The sequence below is a fragment of the Hydra viridissima genome, unplaced genomic scaffold (assembly GCF_058129835.1).
Source record: "Hydra viridissima isolate aposymbiotic clone 2 unplaced genomic scaffold, HvirCarnegie_v1 scaffold_13, whole genome shotgun sequence".
NCBI lineage: Eukaryota > Metazoa > Cnidaria > Hydrozoa > Anthoathecata > Hydridae > Hydra > Hydra viridissima.
Window position 1 is genome coordinate 7,792,887 of NW_028324312.1, and position 20,955 is coordinate 7,813,841.

General features: G+C 30.2%; 3 protein-coding genes and 1 pseudogene across 9 annotated transcripts in view; 1 reads left to right on the top strand and 3 right to left on the bottom strand.

Moving 5' to 3' along the window:
• The window catches only part of LOC145194821 (sodium/mannose cotransporter SLC5A10-like), a 297,350-nt gene that overhangs the window by 127,711 nt on the left and 148,684 nt on the right, over positions 1 to 20,955 (bottom strand). The window lies entirely within an intron of this gene.
• LOC149880271 (zinc finger BED domain-containing protein 4-like) lies at positions 178 to 20,935 on the bottom strand. 6 transcript variants are annotated; one of them, XM_090070285.1, is made up of 3 exons: positions 7,668 to 7,974; positions 4,173 to 4,315; positions 178 to 2,566 (listed from the first exon to the last, which is right to left on the bottom strand). In XM_090070285.1, the coding sequence occupies exon 3, from the start codon at positions 2,536 to 2,538 to the stop codon at positions 901 to 903; it is 1,638 nt and encodes a 545-aa protein (XP_089926411.1). In that variant the 5' UTR covers positions 2,539 to 2,566; positions 4,173 to 4,315; positions 7,668 to 7,974; the 3' UTR covers positions 178 to 900. The 6 variants fall into 6 exon arrangements, 5 of the variants coding, with proteins under 5 accessions (XP_089926411.1, XP_089926412.1, XP_089926410.1 ...); XM_090070286.1 differs by lacking the exon at positions 7,668 to 7,974 and adding an exon at positions 17,206 to 17,373 and having other exon boundaries at positions 341 to 2,566; XM_090070284.1 differs by lacking the exon at positions 7,668 to 7,974 and adding an exon at positions 11,571 to 11,646 and having other exon boundaries at positions 341 to 2,566.
• Positions 5,063 to 7,035, bottom strand: LOC145184004 (uncharacterized; annotated as a pseudogene).
• Positions 11,823 to 15,299, top strand: LOC149880272 (putative serine/threonine-protein kinase nek2). 2 transcript variants are annotated; one of them, XM_090070290.1, is made up of 3 exons: positions 11,823 to 12,126; positions 12,386 to 12,930; positions 13,204 to 15,299. In XM_090070290.1, exons 2-3 carry the CDS (start codon positions 12,397 to 12,399, stop codon positions 13,453 to 13,455), a joined length of 786 nt encoding a protein of 261 aa, XP_089926416.1. In that variant the 5' UTR covers positions 11,823 to 12,126; positions 12,386 to 12,396; the 3' UTR covers positions 13,456 to 15,299. The 2 variants fall into 2 exon arrangements, with proteins under 2 accessions (XP_089926416.1, XP_089926417.1); XM_090070291.1 differs by lacking the exon at positions 11,823 to 12,126 and having other exon boundaries at positions 12,201 to 12,930.

The window sequence follows — 20,955 nt, forward strand, 5'->3', positions numbered from 1 at the left end:
GCGGTAATTTTGCGTAAAAATGCGTAATACGCAATTTTACCGCATTTATCACTTTTTACCGCATTTATCACTTTTTACCGTTTTTATCACTTTTTACCGCTTTTTATCACGATTTACCGCATTTTATCACAAATTACCTCTTTTTTTGCTGATTACCGAAAAACTAAAAAAAGATACTTTAAATTGCTTTTTGTATTTCTATTAGTAAATATTACATTTACAGTTTTAAACAAACAAGTTATTGATAAAAAATTAATCATCAGATATATCATCATCTGTCTCTAATAAAATGTTTGCAAGCTCAGATGCTCTGTACTTTTTTTTCTCATTCCCCTTCCAATTCGACTTCATTATATTACCTAATTTTGTTTTTTTGATTCTACTTTGATTGTGCTGGAGTGTCATTGGAATAAACAAAGAGACACTTTGAGTTTGGTCTTTACCTTGAGTCACTTCATACCCTTCTTGTTGAGCTAGAGTCCTTTGACTCTCTTGAGTATCTAGCTGTAGCTGTTGTTGCTTATTAGGTTCAGGACCAGTTTGAGTATCTGATAAAGTTGGAGAAGCCTTTTCAAGTGCACCTCTTTTTTTAGTTTCAGTTTGACTATGTGATTTTCCCTGTTGGTGAGTCTTCTTAGTTGGTGGTGTGACATGTGGTAATTCATACGGCTCTTCTTCGCAAGTTTTTTCCCAATCGTTGAGGTTAGAAGGAACCCTTGCGTAATTTTGACTCACAAAAACTAACATGCTAGTGTTTTCTGGTTTTACATTATGTCTAAAATCAGTAACTGTCCTACCTCCTGCTGAAAACATTCTTTCTGATGAAGCAGAAGTCACAGGTATAGCCAAGTAACTTCTAGCCAGACCAGCTAGCAAAGGTAACTCATTTTTATTTTGCTTTCACCATTCTAAAGCATCCACATCCCTTTCAGGTAAGGCCATAGTCTGATACTTTTCAAATTCAAGCATCAAGGGTGGCTTGAGCTTTGATTGGCTAGGCTGTGAAGTCCCAGGGCGATGCGCTGAAACCTGGCTCCTGTCTTTCAAAAACTCAAGGTCCACTGGATCCATAGTTTTGTCAAGATCTGATGTTTCTAGCGAAGTATGATCATCAACCAATGACTCGCAGAACTGGATTGTGGTTGGGTGATTGTCAACCAATTCCTTGATGGCGGCTTCCCTCCCTTTCTCACTGTTTGCAATATTTTTGAGTGTATATCCTCTATAATATGGGTGCAGAAGTGAACCCACGTTATAGTATTTGACTCCAACGCCATAATTAGGTAAACCCTTCTCAAATTCTTTCATGAAGTTGTGTAGGCACTCTGCAACTTGAGGGTCACGCTCTTCAATGTCATTTATGGTTCTTTTGCAAAGCAAGTGGAGATTTAATATGTCTTTTTGAACTTTATGCATAGTCACTAGATTTTCAGAAGACCAGGAATCAGAGCATCGCTTACATTCTGCCAGAAATGGTAAAATGTTGTAAATACTAATAAACTCTAACTCATCCGGAATCAAACTTTGAAGATCTGGTTTGTTTAGAGTTTCTAGAGCAACCAGTAAACCAGCCTTCAATCTGAGGATTGACTTAAGCATCATAAAGTTAGAATTCCATCTTGTTACAATTGGCTGAATGATCTTGACTGGTTCTATATTTGCTTCCACGCACGCTTTCTTGATGTCCTGCCAGTCTAATGAACTTTGGTGGGTCCTTTGAGCAAGTCCTTTACATTTCTTAATTATACCATTGATTCCTTCTGATTTTTCTACAGCCTTTGTTAAACAAGTGTTGAGCAGATGATCGGCACAGGTTAGATGATCACTGATCTCTTTGCTTTCCGTGATTGCTTTCTTCATGTTGGCTGCAGCATCAGTAACACCCACTTTGTAAAGGTCTTCCCTCTGAAGACCAGGAAATTGAGAAATCATGTGGTCTATTCCTTGTGCAAGCAAAACCCCTGTATGTCTCCCAATAAAGTTTTGGCAATCCAAAGATAAGTTTTTGAGTTCAAAGTCTTTGGTAACATAATGCAATGTAAGGGAGACGAAGGGATCACCATTTCTTGCAGTCCATCCAACTGTAGTGAAAGCTGCCATTTTGCAATGCGGGATGTCTCTCTCAATTTGCATTTTTACATCACGTCTTAGATTGCGATAAATCATTGGTAGCTTGAATTTGGATAAGGTGGTTGGACTTTTTAGGTTGGCTTGTGGACAAAGATAATTCAGCAGCATTTTGAAGCCAGCAGTTTCAATAACGTGAAACGGGAGGTTAGAGAGAACTAGTGAAAGGGTTAGGATGGTATCAAATTCCAACTGTTGAGCACTTTGTGAAGGCCACTTTATTGTTTCAGTAAAGTCGTCCATTTTTGTTTGGTGACTTGATGATGCATCATGTGGGAGGTTATCAAGCCTTTTGTTTTTATTAATAGGACCAAAATATCTTCTTATGGTACTGGACTTATCAGCCTCTGCCTGAGCATTCCTCTTTTCTTGAAATTTCTTCTCTTTATTTTCGTTATCGACTTTTTGCATCTGGTAAAAAGATAGCGGATTGCAGGATCTGAAATAAAATAGTGGAATTATATATGTTTAAAAGGATGCGAATTACAATGTTTCAGTAGTAGATAGTTCATAAAAAATAAATACATGAACCACAAGACACATAAGTGTTTTTTTAAAAATTGTAAATAATTTTTTTTTTATCATGTTGCATTTTACCATGGACATATAAGAAATGGACGTGCAACCTATTGTTTTTTTTGCGAACCATGCTCGTTGCACATAGTTAGAAATCTTTTGTTTTAAGCAATAGAAATTAAATTATATTAAAGTCTGTCGGATTTAACGAAAATTTTTGGACTCGTCTAACCAGTCATTTCAACTTCCTCTCATTTATTAAAGATAACAGCAAAAGAACCAAGTTTTAAGCTTAATTTTATATAGATAGACATTCTTAATACCTTAAGAAATAACGCGGACAATGAAAAGAAATTGAGATCATTTGCTTGACTACCTTAGTACATGTATAACTTGAGATAAAATAAATAATACAAAAATCAAATTGTTTTGTAGCTACCTAGAGCACAATGGTTTCATGTCTAGGGAATTACTCCATCTATTATATTGCTGTAGACATCCAGTTTATGAATATTATAGAATTTTCTATTTTTATGTTTAACAACAGAAATATATACAGTAAAGGATAAATAACTTATACATAAAATGAATGTAAATACAATAAAGAAAAAAATAATTTGTCACAGTTTTAAAGAATTTAGCAAAGTCAATTTATGGCAAACCGCAAGAATAACTAAGTATTTAATATTAACATAAAATGATTTACCAGCTATATATAAACTAATTTTTATTTGACAAAAACAAATGGGTTATTATGAGCTTATTATGACAATTGAAATAATATATGAAATATAAAAAGCGAAAACATGAAATATCTGACCGCATTTTGCAAGATAATTATAAATTTGAATAACTTTTTAAAAGGTTATGCTTTATCAAATGAATTATAAAAAAGTCTATAAGAAAATACACCTACTAAAAAAATAATGCATTAAGAAATATAAATTATGGAGCTTATAAAGTAGCCGAGGCAAAAAATGGCGACATGTCGGAAAAAATACTAAAAAAATACACTAAGTTAAGGCTGGTGAATGAAGGACCAAGGAGTTGAATGAAACCAGATCTTAATAAAAAATTTAATTTAAGCTTTTTTATACTTCGCTATACTTTTTTTAGTCATTTTAAAATTATCCATACAGATCTATTTTATCATTGACAGACTCTGTTTACACGAAAAAAATTCCCAAATTTACAAATATTTATCTTGAAAAAATGATGAAAATCTGTTCGTGCCGACAACTAATTTCCTTTACCTTGGTGTAATTTGTTTAGTAATTTGTCAACGCGTGAAGTAGTTACTTTATCCTGAAGTAGAGTCTTATTAAACAAATGCTATAAAAGTTTAAACTAATACCACGTGATCAGAGGTTCTGTTTTTAAACTGTGGGCAGCCATTTTAATAGATTTTTTTGTTGACTGGTGAAAATTTAGAGTTAGGGATTGTCTAGTTATGCAATCTAAATCCTCCTCATATTTGTAACTTTAGGAACCCTTTAAAAAGATATTTACTGAAATGTAAAAAAGTTTACCTGACATAGGAGGCATATTACATTTTTTACTTATTACATCCATTACTCCACTGGTCTCTCTAGCAGTAACATTGTCACCATACTCATCACATACACCTCCATCATTATTTAAAGATTTCAATAAAGCCATGAAAATATTAAAACTAAAAAAAAAAAAGGGGACACATGGTGTTCAATATTAGTAAATTAAAAAAAAAGTTAACAAATAAAAAGTGTTATTGTAATCATTCTTCCTTATGTTAACACAATATTTTAAAAAACCTGTAAAACCTTTAGCAAGAAATTTTGAGGAGAGAATTTATTCTAGTATATTCAAAGTGTTTAATTCTCTTAATAGTGCTTATTTTTTAAATAGTTACATTATATTAGTATTGAATTTTTTATCTTAGGAAATGTTTTGCAAAGTATAACTGAAAGAAATGCGAATATTTCAAGCATCAAACATACTTATAAATTGTTTAATGTCAGAAAATATAAATTTAAATATAAATTTTTTGACTGATTTTCAATACAATAAAACAAAATATAGTTTGCACATCATTATACTTCATATTTTATTGTGAACTGTTTCAGGTTTACTCTTCAAAAAAAAACAAATACTGAACATCATATTTCATGTGTGAATCAAGCTTTAAAAAAATATTTAATCAAAAATTAAACTCTCTCTGTTTTGAAATACTATTCCAATTCATAAATCGGAACAGTATTTTGAAATAAAATATTTCATTAAAAAAAAAAAAAAATTTTTTAAAAAAGAATTGTGTAATGTAGTAGACTATATTATCCGCATAAAAATGTTCATTACATTATAGAAAAATGTCTAAATTTTATATTAAAAATGTGTTTAATTAACAATATAATTTATTTTCCATAATTCTTTACAATGAATGCAAATCAGAACAGTATTTTGGAACAGGGGGAATATTAAATTACAGCAACAGTAATAATATAAATACGAATGAAACAACTATGAACTACTGAATTTTTAATAAAAGGTATCTTTAATTCAACATTGTGATGCAGTGGTAGAATAACAGTTCCAGTTTTATATGGATAAGCACATGCTTTATTTTTTATTTTATTCTTTTAATGACTTTTCTCTGAAACCTGCTGTTTGCATGCAGAAAATAAATATCCAAGAGTTTTGAGCAACATGGATTGCTAAAAAACCCATCATTGTCGTTTAAAATTTTTGTAATGCGGATCACTTTTAGTGAATGAAGGAAAAACCAGCTGTCTTTGTTATTAGACGCAATTTTTGTTTTCATAATCTTCTCATTTTTATAAGAACTAGTATTTTCAATTTCGATGATTCTTTTAGCAATCTGTGACAATGGATTTTGACGTTTATGAATATACTTTTTAAGAATTCTAAGGTAATTCTCAAAAGTGAAACCAGAGATTTCTTGCAAGCTAGAGGAATGATTACTAATGTCATCAGCAATGTGAGTTAAACTATGAATGTTATAACTCATAAAATCTTGTCCATACAAAACAGGAGCAGTGCTAACAAACCAATTTAAAAGCTGTTGTGAGTATAACACTAACTCACCATTTTTAAAAACTTGTCATCAACCATTATGGTCACTTCTACAGATAATGCCAAGAAATTATGATAAAATTGGCGTGAAACAATATCCCTTTAGAATAACCATGGTAGTATAAAAAACAGAGTTCTTAAACTCTGTGGCTTTCCATCGCTTAAATTCAGCCAGACTTTGTGGTTGCCGGACAAACTCAGATGGCATTTTGCCAGTAAGTTGTAGAAGATACTCTAATATGGCTGCCTTTTGAGCAGGTGCAAGTCTAGATATATTTGGACCTTCACATAAATATGTCAAGATTCTTTTAACTAAACCAAGATATACTAAATGCATAATGTCTAATACAAGTCCTGAGCAACAAGGAAAATTTATCCTTGATAAACTGCATAAACTTTTTTGATGCTCTTTGTAATTACATAAATTAAGCTCAATATCAGTTCTTATAGGATAATCTAGTCTTTCAAATATAACACACTCATTGATATATTGCCCACAAATTTCACAATTTTCACATGCATTATAACCATTATGACTGATAATAGATTTTAAAAATTGAGTTGCTCGAGAATCATAACAGAAATATCTCACAGAAAGAGAATAATGCTTCCCTGTATGCCTCACGCCACTCAAACATAAAGTTGTTAATTCTTCTAAAAAATCTAATAATTTTTCCTCAGATAAGGGATTAGCATTTCCACAAAATATTGCAACACTAAATGGTGGCAATTTTGAAAACCTACATAATATTGGCCATACTTGAACAGATGAACTTTTAAATAATGGAAGACCATCAACATTAACAACCAATTCAATTTTATCAATGTTAGATATCTTAATTAAATTTCTAAGTATGCATTTCTGTAATCCAAAATAAATATACTCCCTAACACACTTAACCTTTACTTCAATACTTTTAGGTGTATTTAACATTCTTACATCATTTGGTAATTTATTACAGCCAAATGACTGCAGCAACTTAAGTAATTCGTTAGTTGCGATGTTGGAAATTTGATTTCATACAACCCATTTAGCCAACATAGATTGAAACATATCCTCTGCACCATTGTCAGAAATTCTGGCTTCGCCCTCAATATAACTTTCATCACTGCTCTCAGATGATTCAATAATACTGTGATTAGGACTTTCAACCAAAATATAATCTTGATTCACATCAACATCATCATCAACAATAATATTTTTCATAGATGCAACGTTGGTTTAAGAAGCTAATTTTATAATATCTTTAATAAAGATATTATAAAATTAGCTTCTTAAAGATTTGGATGAAGTGTCAATGCACCTGACCTCCAGTAGTTCATTGATTAAATCTACAGGTAAATGTATATACATACATACATACATACATACATACATACATACATACATACATACATACATACATACATACATACACACATACATACATACATACATACATACATACATACACACATACATACATACATACATACATACATACATACATACATACATACATACATACATACATACATACATACATACATACATACATACATACATACATACATACATACATACATACATACATACATACATACATACATACATACATACATACATACATACATACATACATACATACATACATACATACATACATACATACATACATACATACATACATACATACATACATACATACATACATACATACATAAATACATACATACACACAATGTATGTATTTATGTATGTATGTATGTCCATTATTTAAAAAATAATAACTTTAAGAAATAGATGTAATGTCTGAAGAGAATTTAACTTTTATAAACGGAAACTTTTCCGATTCCGTGTCATACTAAAAGATTATTAACCGATTTCGTGTCATACTCACTGATCTCTATAATAATTTATTAGTTATAGTTATTATAGAGGTCAGTGGTCATACTTAAAAGATTATTTCGCTTACTTTTTCGCCTTTACTTGTTTCACTTTCAACACCAACTCAACGCATAGTTATTTTAAAACTGAGTTTTTTTGTCAACGTTGAAATAACGTTGAAAAAACGTTTACTGAACAACATTTAAAAAGTAACGTTATTTTAACGTTGCGATTTGGTTAACGAACGTTGAAATAACGTTGATCAACGTCGATCAACGTTATTTCAACGTTGTTTCAACGTTATTTCAACGTTGCTTGCTGGGAACGCTTCAACCAAATATCAACGTTGAAACAACGTAAAGATGCCGGCTGGGTTGTTATTTTGCTTTTTAATTAAAATATTTTAAATCTATTGTAATGCTTTTAAATTAAACTAAAGTTTACTAAAAGCCAACATGAAATAACGTCATAAAATAACACCGACAAGCTGCATCATGACAGCAGTTTAAGTATGACAACAGGTTACCGTAAAGCAGATAAATTGTTTTCCAGTTGTTTTTTTTGTTTGTTTTTTTTTCTGTTTACTTATCTGTTACAATTTTTATTTTTGGTTTGTCATATGACGCATTGATGCAATATAAAAGATCAAAGTTTACATAATTTTTTAAGTTTGTTATACACATGTTTGATTGTAAATTAACTTTTTTTTTTTGTTTGAAACGTATTTGTACTCAATTGCTTAGTTATTTTTAATAAATTTATTCGTCTGTGTGCATTTAACGTTTTAAAGACAATTTCCTTTTTAAAATAAACATGTATAAAGGGGATACCAAAAAATTAATACCTCATGTATAATTTACGTTCGCTTTACATTAATCCTATTAATTAAAGTTCATGTTATAAAAAATATTACAAGAGTTTAGCTTTACTATTTCGTCAATTTAAAACATGATGAAGTGTTATTATTTTGTGTCACTAGCAAAAAACGTATTGTTTTGAACTTAGTAATGTCGAGGAAAATGGTTCTGCCTTACACTGATATGACTTATGTCAGTTGTAAATTACTCAAATAATGTTAAATAATTGGTAAATTACTCTACCTCCGCATACTTTTTATTTTCATTTTACAGATGAATTAATTTTTTCAATTTGAAGGCGTTTTTCTAGAAGGGTATTTGTCAAGGTTTCGCAACTTTAAATTGTGGAAAACAGCCACTATAAGTTAAGTAACGACCGTAACCCGTATTACGGCTTGCTTTTTGCTAGTTTAAATAAATGTAAGTAAATAATATTGAGTTTACCTTAAATTAAACTAAGATATTGTTTTAAATAAAGCTATATTTATTTACTTTAGTTAATGATTTCGTTAATAATATCATTTTCTTGATTAGTATTTATTAGATGGTTTCAAGTCGTAACATTTTTCACCCACTTGTAATGTTTGCTTACTGATTGCGGACAAGGATCAACACTAGAAATTGATAACATCAATCACTTTACTATTTGTTCAATATGTTTAATTTAGTTATTGTTAAATACTTTTAGATAAAAAGGAATATTTTACATGAAGAGGGCAACAATCTTTAAAAAAATCTGGATTAAAAGGCTATGTAGCTATTAAAAAACCTTTACTACGCAAAGGTATTAAAGAAAAAAGATTAATGTTCGCCAGAGAGCACAAAGAGTGGCAGAAAAATCAATAGGACAATGTATTGTTAACAGACGAATCTTAATTTCAAATATTTTGGACGAATAGTCGTCAGTATGCTAGACAAAGAAATGGAGAGGCATTGAAGGAGCCAAGTCTAGCATCAACATTCAAAAATGGTGGAGGGAATATTCATGTTTGGGGGTGTATTTCAATAAAAGGAGTAGGGGACATTGTTAGAATAACAAAAAAGCTTACAAGTGAAAATTGTAAAAATATTTTACATAATCATACTGTGTCTTCTGGACGACAACTAGTATGTTTGGGATCGTTATCCTGTTGTAGGATAAAACAACCGGGGTTATTTTATCCTACAACAGGATAACGATCCCAAACATACTTGCAAATTAATTAAAAATTATTTGCCAAACCTGGAAGAGGGGGGAGTGCTTCAAACCATGCCTCGGCCTCCTTAGAGCCCTGATTTGAACATAATCGAACATATGTGGGACTACTTAGACAGAAAGAAGATGGAAAGGTTGCCAAAGAATGTAAATGAGCTTTGGAATGTTCTAAAATAAGAATGGTATAATATCCCCATCACATTTATTAATAATCTGTATAAACATATAACTGAAAGGCTCCAAGATGTTATTGTAAATATTGGTGGTCAGACTAAATATTAATTAAGTCTCAATGTAAATTTAAATGTTTTTAACAAAACTTTATTATATTACACAATTTAAGAAAAATTATGTTTGTACCTAAATATTTGTTTTAATTTAATTTTGTTTGACATTTTATCTTGAATATGTTAAAATTCTCTTAAGTGCTACTTTCTTTTGCACAGTACTGTATATATATTTACATATAAATGCATATGAAAATGTATGTATATAAGTGTGTGTCTTGAAACAAAAGCTCAGAAAGTTTTTTCTGAAGCAACGAAATTCGATCCGCTTTCATAATCATAATAAAACAATGTCTTGAGTAAGTTAATAACCTATATGATAGTCATTATTCGCTAAGCAGTCCAAATTCTACGACAAAAATCGAACAAGCTTTGGTTAAATTGAGCAAATAGTGTCCTCCCATTCAGTTTTGATCCTGGAAATTAGCTGGTCTTTTGTTCGAACTACAGGTTCTTTATATACCTGGTAAAATTCGTTAAATGTAATAATCAATGTCTACAGAGACGTTTTTTAAATTAAAAATGCAGTCTTTTTTTTATTGAGTATAAACTATTGCGCCATCCTTTATCTTTCTAGCTCAATTTATCAACATTTATTATTATATCATTATAATATACATTTTACTGACATGTTGCAGTATTGATACATCCGAGAGTGTCGAGGCGTTTGAGACGTGTTATATCTACGTGCAGACAATTGAATATCAGGTACAAGTCCATACCTAATGTTAAACAAACTCAGCTCTCAAAGTTTATCATAAAAGTACTTCAAATAAATTTAAGCACTTTTATGTTGAACTTTGAGAGCAAAACCAATTGCAAATTTGATTTCATTAGCAGTATGCAGTGATGTACGAAAAAGAATTTAGGTAAAACTTCACTCAATTAAAATTCAGTAGTTCGATATGAAAAAAATGATCCCATAAAACTCAGCCATTTGTTCCGATTTGTTGGATAAGATTACTATCCAACCACTTACGCATTTTCTTGACATGTTTGCAACGCGTATTTGGGCATTATCATATTGAAAATCTGCTTTGACAGTAGATTTGAACTGTTATGTGTGACATGAATGCTGTGTTGACTTGAATGCTTATGTGTGTATACGGAAGGATATTGATTACAGCAACTCTGCATTATGAACAAATTAAAAAACTAGCAGCAAAAAAATACCGAGTCCCGTTCATGTTTGAAAAAAGTTTGATATCTACATTGCAATTTCCTTTAAATCGCAAGATAAACTAACGAAAAGCTGACAGAGTTAGACTGAGAAACTTTGATTCATTATTTTTATTTAATGGAGCTAGCCCTAAATGATTTTTACAATTTTTTCTCCCTCTGGGCAATTTGCGACGTTTTCTAATAAAACAACCTTAAAAAGAATTTGGGTAACTTCTTCGCAATTGAAATATGATACCAAAAAAGCAATATTAGTGTTAAAGCCAGCGCATTCTCCCTGCAGTTTTTAAAACTTCATAGACCAAGCAATGTTGAATAACAATTTACACAAAACTTAGGTATAAAAAAGACTTTTTGTTCCAAATTAACCAGAATATTTGGGAGATTACTTGAAGAACTTTAAAGAGTAAATATAAAATTAGATATAACGTTTTTGCAGTTAAAATTCTCTTAAAGTACAAATTTTGTCATACCTTCAAAAATGGTTTTAAAAAACTGAAACTTTTATTCCTTCTAAGTGATATGAAACCGGATCTGTTTCTTTTTATTGACTTTATAGCCGGAGCTGTTTCTTTTTATTGACTTTATAACGTCAGAGTAGTTTCTAGAGAGAGATTAGCTGTCTTTGATGTTTTATTTTAAATATCAAATAAAGTTTTTAAAAAGCCTACTCAGCAAAACATGGGTAAATAATGTGTTGAAACCTTTGTATTCCTGCATTAGATATAATTGGGATCAATATCCTGAAGAAAATACGTTAAAATAATATTGTATCAGTCCCTTTAGCACTTGACTGAAATTGTACGACATAAATAGATATTGATATATATTTTAAATATATTTTATTTGTAGATATTTTTACAAATGGTGCCTATAATAGATTTACATCGTTATATGATGCTATAAGTATTTTTAATAGTGTGCTAAAGACTTACATATTGATAAACCTCTCATGCACTTTAGTCACAAGTTAAGTAGAGCTTGATACTCCACTATTTGACAGTGTGATAAGTTAAAAGGTTGTAATAGGCAAGTATTTCTATAATTTAAGTATTTCTATAATTTCCTCGTTTCTTTTTTATTTATCTACATTAACAACTTGATATTTTAACAAAGAAACCTACAAACTCGCACAATTTAATACTACGTTCAAGTTTTTACATATCACAGACATCTTAGTGTATAAAACATTGACCTTCAGAACTCACCCACTAAAATCTTAATATAAGGACTTAATACAGTCCAAGTGTAAACAAAAGATAAATACAGTTTCTGTTATTCTCTTAAGTGTCTAGTGCAATGGGTATTTCTGACTTTCATTTTCTTCGGCAAATTGGAGAAGGAGGTTTTGGTAAAGTCCACATCGCCGCTAACAAAAAGAGTGGAGGATTCGTTGCTATCAAAGAGATTTATGGCCAAAATAACACTGAACATGAGGTCAATATACTGCAGATTGTCAATCATAAGAACATCATCAAGTATTTTGAACATTTTTACTCTTTGAATAGAAACTTAATGATTGTTTTTGAATATGCTTATGCTGGAAATTTTGAATCATTTTATCATCCTGATATGAACGAACCCTACATCTGGAGTTGCATTGCTGATATAGCAAGTGCATTAGAATATCTTCATAATCTAAAACCAAGGCATATTTTACATCGAGACCTCAAACCAGCTAACGTTTTGGGTTTTTTTAATTGGGATCAACCAGGAAATTTTTTAGTATGGAAGATTGCTGATTTTGGTATTTCGAAATTGTTCGGTGAAGATACGCAAAGAAACTATTACACTGCTTCTTGTGTAGGGACAGGAATATACATGGCGCCTGAGGTATTTGTATTTGAAGAATGATTTTTTAAAAATCTAAAATCTTCAATCAATTAACAAGTTTATAGGGAAAACAGTTTTCAATTTAAAAACAACGCGATTGAAAATTAATAATAAGATAATTTTTAAATGGTTTATTAACATCCTTTTATCATGTTTATAAAACCATTTAAATTATTTTAACCATTAATTATTCCACAGTTTCTGAGGATAAAAATAGTTTTTGCACCAGGGCTTATATAACTCAAAAAAACAATAAAACTCTTTTTTTTATAGGCACTTGCTGGAGAAGAATACACATTTTCTGCAGATATATGGAGTTTTGGGGCCGTCATAAGCTTCTGTTGCAATGGAACACATCTTTTCATGAATAGTTCACTAGTGAAGTATTGGAAACTTTCAGATCCTCTTCCAAGTTATTATTCTCTAGAACTGAAAAAACTCATCTCCCAGATGCTTAATCCTGATCGCAAATTGCGACCAAACGCTTCTGTGATTCTAGGAATAGTGCCGACACAGGGCATATAAGGAAGTTGATTTATAAAGACGTTGGAAGCAATCTTTACATTTTTATTACCATTTTACGAATGACAAAGAATATTTTTTTGCGATGGTTCACATGTTAGTATTTTTGTTTATTAATAGGTTTAGTTTGATGCTACCAAATTATTTCAAATCTTTTCAAAAAACAGCAAATATATATATACTCCACTTGCTGCTTGATTTACACACGGTTTGTGAATAGTGATGTGTTCTTGTATTCAAATTATGAGTTTTCTTCGCCATGTTATGTGAGACAAGTGATTTTGAGATCTTTATAAATTTCATGGGGCATCATTTAAATATTTTCACTGCTTTATTGGAATATTTATACATGTAATGTTTAAACTTATTTCAAAAATTATTCAGTTTTTACCAAGACATTGAACAAATATGCAAAATGATAGACCAAGCTTTGACGTTTTACTAAAATACTTTGAATTCTCATGTGTCGTTAACAATTTATATTTTTTATGTAACTTTTGCTAGAAAATATCGATGTTTGAGCATTGAACAATCGCAAGATGTAGGAATAATTGAAACAAACTTGATGATTTATTTAAGAGAGCAGCAAAATACGTGAAGAAAACATTTTAAGCTAATGCGGCTTAATGGATTTTTGGCTGCTGAATCGTATTAGCTATCAATTAATTTTTATTACTTACAAAATCTCACAATTTGACCTAAAATGTATTTAAAAATGGGGCAATACAAAATAAAAAAATGATGCTACAAACAAATGTAAAAAACTTAGCTGATACTGTACTTTTGCTTTCGTTAAATATTTCTTATTAGCTTAACACATCGCGCTTTTTAATTACAAGCTCCACGCATATTTAACAATAGCTATAAAACAACCTTAGGAATGATTTTTTAACCACGACTAGCCATACATTAGAAAAAATGGATAAAAAGCTGAAAAGTGAAGCGACGTTGACTTAAAGAAAACAAACAGTTGAAAGCAAAGAAGAACAAGGCAAGAAAGAAAAGAGAAGTGTTAAAGGTTTACCACCAACGCCACCTTAATTTCAACACAGTTATCAAAAATAGCAAAATCCTTAGGAAAAGTTATCGTTAATGTTGTCCAAGAGCCAATCATTTTTTTAGTCATGATAGATTCTTGTTGTTGACATTATTGCACCTATGGATCTTCATCTGTTTATTGGTATTGTGAACCATCTGTTTGAAACACTGCAAGAGATCTGGTTTCAAGCAGGTAGTTGGCAAGCCTAGCTTAACAATTAGCAAATGTTGAGCTGAAAAGTGTTGATACAATTCTGCTTTTGCAGAAAACAGTTTAGCTTTTCAAGTCTTTGTAATCAAAGACACTCTGAGAATGTTTAATCCAGTTGTAAAACCACGCTTTAGAACCAAGTAGAATGCTAACTATGCTGAGAAACTTGACCAATTCAAAAGCTCATACTTGGCAGTTCCAAATGGAAGTGTCACTCCCAAAGTGAAAGCAGTGTTCCATCACATCAAAAACTTTATTACATGACACTCCACTTAGACTTCAACCAGCACTGGCAGAAGTTCGAAAGAATTTTAAACCACACAGAATATGAGAACAGGGTAGAAAGCTTTATTATTGACTACAACAGTAAACATCTTGGAGAATAGTTATTGTGAGTTTTGAGAAGAATTTGTTTTGTAGAAGTTTTGATCTAAGTTTCTTTTTTTTTAAACTTTTACTCTAGTTTCTTAATTTCATATTTGTATTTTGCAAAAACGAACCAACACTCACCCTGGGTACTTATAATAAACTTTATGACTTTTTCTTTGTTTGTAATGCTTTATTATTGTGAACGTGTAATAAAAATGTTTAATTTTCATATTGTTGTTTTATTTTTCCTAGCAAATAGTTACGTCAAGTTTTAAAATTGTTTTTCTTAATTATCTCGAAATATTGTAAATGTTGATTGGTTCCCTACTGCATAACAGGGTCCATATATTAACTAGATATCTAGCTAGCGCTTCCGCAGTGAAGCAAATTTTTTGCCCGCCAGGTTCGTTTTGGCGGCCTGAAATGACGCAATTATAAATCAAAGCAAAACAAATTGAATTATTGTCAATTAAAATAAAACGGCTACCAGCACTAAAAACTACAAAAACTTGCTTTACTTTTTTAGGTTAGCAGATAAAAGTATCACTCAAAAGGCGATCAAAGTCCACTTGCATATTATACTTATTTATGCAAAAATGCGTTCAAACTTTTTATATATTTGGGATTTTCAAATATTTAGATTAATCAGTGCTTCTTTTATCCTCTAATTGGCTTAAATTGTTTTTGTTGATTTGCTTTTTTTAATGTTTCAGACACTCAATCGTTGATCAGGAACATTTGGAAAGCAAAATAAATAAATGGAAGAAAGCTGATGCCTCTGTAAATATCTTTTTCCGACCTAAAGAGAGGGATACCAGTGATGAGCTCCTGTTTGTATACCAAGTATTTTGGCAAAAAAAAGCTGTTAAAAAAAATGTGGGAATGAGATGGTATTTTTGGATGCAACTTACAAGACCACATGATATTCATTACTTTTGTTTTTCTTGGTAGTCAAAACAAATCTTGATTATGAAATTGTAGCTACTTTTGTGAGTGAACGTGAAACTTTTAAAGCAATAACTGAAGCACTTACCATCATAAATCTTGGAATGAAGACTTTCAACCTCTTTATTGCATGACTGACTATTGCACTGCTGAGATACGTGCTCTAAAAACTATTTTTGTTGGTGTGTATTTATGTAAGAAGTTTAGTTTCTCTTTTTATTTTTCATAGAATTAAATCATGTTGACATACCTGTAATGCATAAACTCATTTCTATTATTATTGCATTTCTATTATCATTGAAACACATTTATTCTGAATACATATGTTTAGGATGTGAAGTTTTTATCTGTGACTTTCACAAAGAACAGTCTTTTGAATCGTTGGCTGAAAAAGTCCTCCAGTGGTTGCTGTGCCAGAAAAGATGACATTTTGTGTCTCTTAGATATATCGCTTGGTCAATAATATGAACAATTTATTTTTTGTACTTACGTGTCATATTGGCGTTTATTTAGACACCCTAAGTGTTATTTTTTTACGAATATTTTTGGGTTTAACTAACAGTTTTTTAATTACAAAATATATTGACTTTTTGGGAGGCATTCATGCTATTCTATTTTGATATGATATACAGTGAGGATAAAATGCTTCCAAATCCAACTTTTTCAGTTTTGCTATGAAGCATACTAATTCTTATGTAACATTTTTATGTAACAGATTTATTCTATTGTATAATTATCTTATAATATTTTCAGTTGTAAACAAACACATCATAATGTAAATTAAAGTTATGTTTCTACGGTAAAATTTACAATTCTTTGTCGTATTTAAATTACAAATAGTAAAGATAATAAGGTTAAAGAAATAAATTAGCAACATAGGACATAGGTCGCAAAAGTCTATTTCAGCTTGGTACATATAAATAAGAGTGCGTCATTTATCTCTCTGTTTAGATTGGAGATAGGTGTAGACGGAATTGTCAACTTTTTTCCATTCATTTGTTTTGTTTCTTTTAAAGTCTCATCATTTCACTGTAATGCTGTCTGAAAAAAGAAAACTGTTAGCCAAGGAACAAATGTTTGAACATAATTTCTCTTTTAAAATATTTTAAAAAGATTTCAAAAATGTCTGACAGCTACAGAAGTCTATTAAATGGACAAGAAAAACTAAAAAGTATAATTGGTACGCTTACCACTGCCTGCAGTTTGAACAAACTGAGTCAGAATATTCAACAATTCCATTACTAATAGGTTGATTTTGATAACTTGTTAAGCAGAGAACAGTAACTTTCTAAGTCACAGGCTGCAACAAATCTTTAACTTCATTTAGACTGTTGCTTCTTGCTGTAATCTCCCAAAAACTGAATTAAAAAGAGCAGAGCTGATTTAACACTTGACAATCAATAATGCAATTGGAAACAAAAAAGCAATGGTAAATGTTGCTTGTTAATGGCATTACAAATGAATTGCTTTGTCATGAAAGTATTCAGACTTGACATATTAGTTCTACTTGGCAATGAGGCAAATATTTATCAACATTTTTTTTTCCTACAAGATTTTCATCACTTAAAACTTATTAAGAAGCTCTGTTTGAAGCTATTTGGGAACATTTAGTTTAGCATAATTTTTATGCTAAACTAAATGTTCCCAAAGAACAACAAAGAAAGTGAATACTTCGCACTTAACTGTACGGTCAATAACCAAACTTTCACCATTCGTTCAATAACCGGATACCCGGGTACCCACCTACTTTGTAGTGAAAAGAACAAAACTATAATGTATAAAATTTACTGTGAAAAGGAGAAGTTTTTTTTGTTTATTAGAAAGTAATAATACTAGAAGTAAATAATCGTATTGAGTGATGGATAATAAATGGATGATGGATACATTTATGGAAATACAATGGATCCTTTAGGTTTTCAACGGTAAATTTCCTTGTTTTATTTTTGAATAAATTGTTTTGTACTTTCAATAAAAAAAATAAAATAATATACTCTTTTCAATGTGTTTCCACTGTGTTTGGCTTTCATGAAAAAGTAACCATATGCAGTTATGTGCCCAAAAAAAACAAAGCATTGATTATGCTATCATCAATGCATCAGGTAGCAAAGATCGATGTGATGATGCAAAGAAAAAACCAGATATTATTGAATTTTACAACTGGTCAAAAGCTGGTGTTGACACAATGGATAAAATGCTTGGTAGATATACTACTAAAAGATTAACTTAAAGGTGGCCTCTAGCATTTTTCTACAATATTCTCGATGTTACCTGCCTGCAGTATATATCCTTTATTATGAGAATAATAAAGTACTTCCAAAAAAATCATATGAGCGACGATTATTTTATTGGCAACTGGGCAGAGAGCTGTGTACTCCATTTGTTGAACAACGTTTGCATAATCCACAAATCATGAGGTAGTTTACAACGAAAGTGGCCATTGAAAGTTTTTTTGGTTGAGCTATAAATCCATGTGCAACCAACAGCATCTAAATCTTCTAAACCCCAGGCAAAACTCAATTCAACCGGAAGGAAAAAGATTACTGGGGTATGCCATGTTTGTCTCACCAGCGAAATTAAAAAACGTCGCAAATTTCGAAAATAAAGTTCGATGTGTGAGTTCCCTATTTGTGATGAGCATTGTGAGGAGTGTGTGAAACAATTAACTTCTTTGTTATTTTTTACAGCAATGTTTTTAAATAAAAAAAATACTTTAATTAACAGTCTCATTATTGTGTATAAACTTAGGTTTCATACCTAAGTGAGTACCGGGGTACCCGGTTAATGAATGGAGGAGGTATAGAGTTTGATAGTTTATAACTGCTATTGAATGATTGATTCCAAAAAATTTTGACGAAAAAGTGATGTCAAACTACTTCAACTTTGGGGATCCAAGCAGTCAAAAAAATATTTTAAAGGGACGTTAACAAATTCTACTTTGGAAACTGGAATGGATATCCGGGTACCCAGTTACTGACCAGACGGTTAAAAAATAATTTAATTAGAAAATTTATGCACATTTACCAAAAACTGTAAAATAAGATTTGTTTTTTAGGAAATATGTAAATGTATTTACTTTTTTCTTCAAATTTCCATCACAAAATTGATGATAGATGAGTGGTGGCCAAACATAAAATCTTTTCAAATATCTTTTGATATGTGTAGTCACCCTGCAGTTTCATCAGATGTTGTTTCTACTTAATTCACAATATGATTTTTGATTCATTGAACAAATTTTTACAAGTATTTTAAGTCACTTAAAGAAATTATTAATCCATATCTAACTAAAAAATATATGTGGGAGTAAACTATGAGCATTCAAACTAGCAAGGCAAGTGATTTCATTAAACATGAATTTTTTTTATTTATTTTATATTCAATATAATAACTGGAGAGCTACTATCTATTAACTTTTTGAAATCACTAATAAGTCTCTAAAAATTATATTCTTAATTAAGTTTGTTTGCTAACAGTCTAAAATATGTTTTTCCTGTGAATATATACTTTTATATATACTTTTCAACTCCAACATTCTTTGGGGTTAAATGGGCAGCAAATTTAACAGCACTGTGGATACTGAAAAAACTGATTACTTTTGAGATGCAAATATAGATATAATATTTTAGATTAAGTAAGATAAAATGAATTATGCTAGCTCAAAGTAGATGAAAAGTTTATTAAAACAATAACAAATCACAAGGAAAAAGAAAAAGTGAATAAAACCTTTCAAAATTGAACCTTCTGCTTCTTTAACTGATATATCTGACACCTTCATCTGACATCTGCATTAAAAGTTCCAGGCCCAGCATTTGTAAGTTTTTTAAGAACTTAAAAGCTTTGAATATGCAAAAGAATCAAATTCTGTGTCAGTTTTTTGAATACAGTTTTTATTTATTTGGTGGATAGTAGTTCATAACAATTAGGTTAAGCCCCCCCAAAAATCTAGAACTATTATTAGTTTAACAGCTTTTTTAAGTTTAAATAAATCATGTATGATTACCTTTTTAATGCATTAATGTAAACTTTGTCTACAAAGTAAAATAAAAACAAAAGAGCAGTTCAACAATGATATTGAAATGATTATTACTGCATCATTTTAGAAAGGCGGGAAGGATTTATCCTCATCTGGGCCAGGTACAATAACATTGGTAAGTTATTTAGATACTAGTATATATTGTTTAGGAAAGGGTTATAAAGTTTAAAAGTTAAATAAATTATCTTGATTCTGATATTTTTTAAATTGGATTCATTTATGCAGAACTGTTAAATATGTCCCTTAAAATACAGAGAGTATACAGAGGGGATTCTAGTTTCATGCTTCTATTCTTTAGATACAGCATGTTTAACAAGTGTAACTTGCATAATAAAAGTATTGAATAAAAAAATAAATTCGATAAAGTGATTTCTAGTGATGATATTTGAAGTATATTGAAAAAAAAGTGCATTTAGTTAGTTTTAGGCAAAAGCTAATTTCACAGCTTATTTAAAAGGCTTTTTTTTAAAAGGCAATTTGTACCAATATCTGGACAATTTGTGCTTATAATATCTTGTAAATATAGTTCCCCATGAAATTTTCCTTTGTTCTGTAAAGAGCTGTATCACTTTTATGCTGTATTATTTAAAAGTTTCTCAATCCTGATAATAAACCTACCACTGCACTTAAGTTTTTTTTTACTTTAAGTTTTTATGTTCATATTTTTGAAGAATTTCTCAGAAATTAATATAGTTAAACAGAAAGCATATAAAGGAAAACATTCAAATTTTTACTATAAGAACCTTAGTCTGTGAAAAACGAATTCTAGTATCTATAATCTATTTTCTTAAGCCAGAAAAAAATTTAAAATATTTTAATACAAAGAAAAAAGTGTTTATGAGTATATTTTGATTTATGAATACATATGAATCATAACAAATATATCTCAAAACAGCGCAAATAAATCCTG

What these genes read in the sequence shown, in the direction of transcription:
- LOC149880271 (XM_090070283.1), bottom strand. Translation starts at nt 3,102, where the DNA reads ATGAAACCATTGTGCTCTAG. An exon ending in ATGAAACCATTGTGCTCTAG is followed by an intron (nt 2,567 to 3,082) that starts GTAGCTACAAAA and finishes ATTTTATTTCAG; the next exon opens with ATCCTGCAATCCGCTATCTT.
- LOC149880272 (XM_090070290.1), top strand. Translation starts at nt 12,397, where the DNA reads ATGGGTATTTCTGACTTTCATTTTCTTCGGCAAATTGGAGAAGGAGGT. An exon ending in GAATATACATGGCGCCTGAG is followed by an intron (nt 12,931 to 13,203) that starts GTATTTGTATTT and finishes TTTTTTTTATAG; the next exon opens with GCACTTGCTGGAGAAGAATA.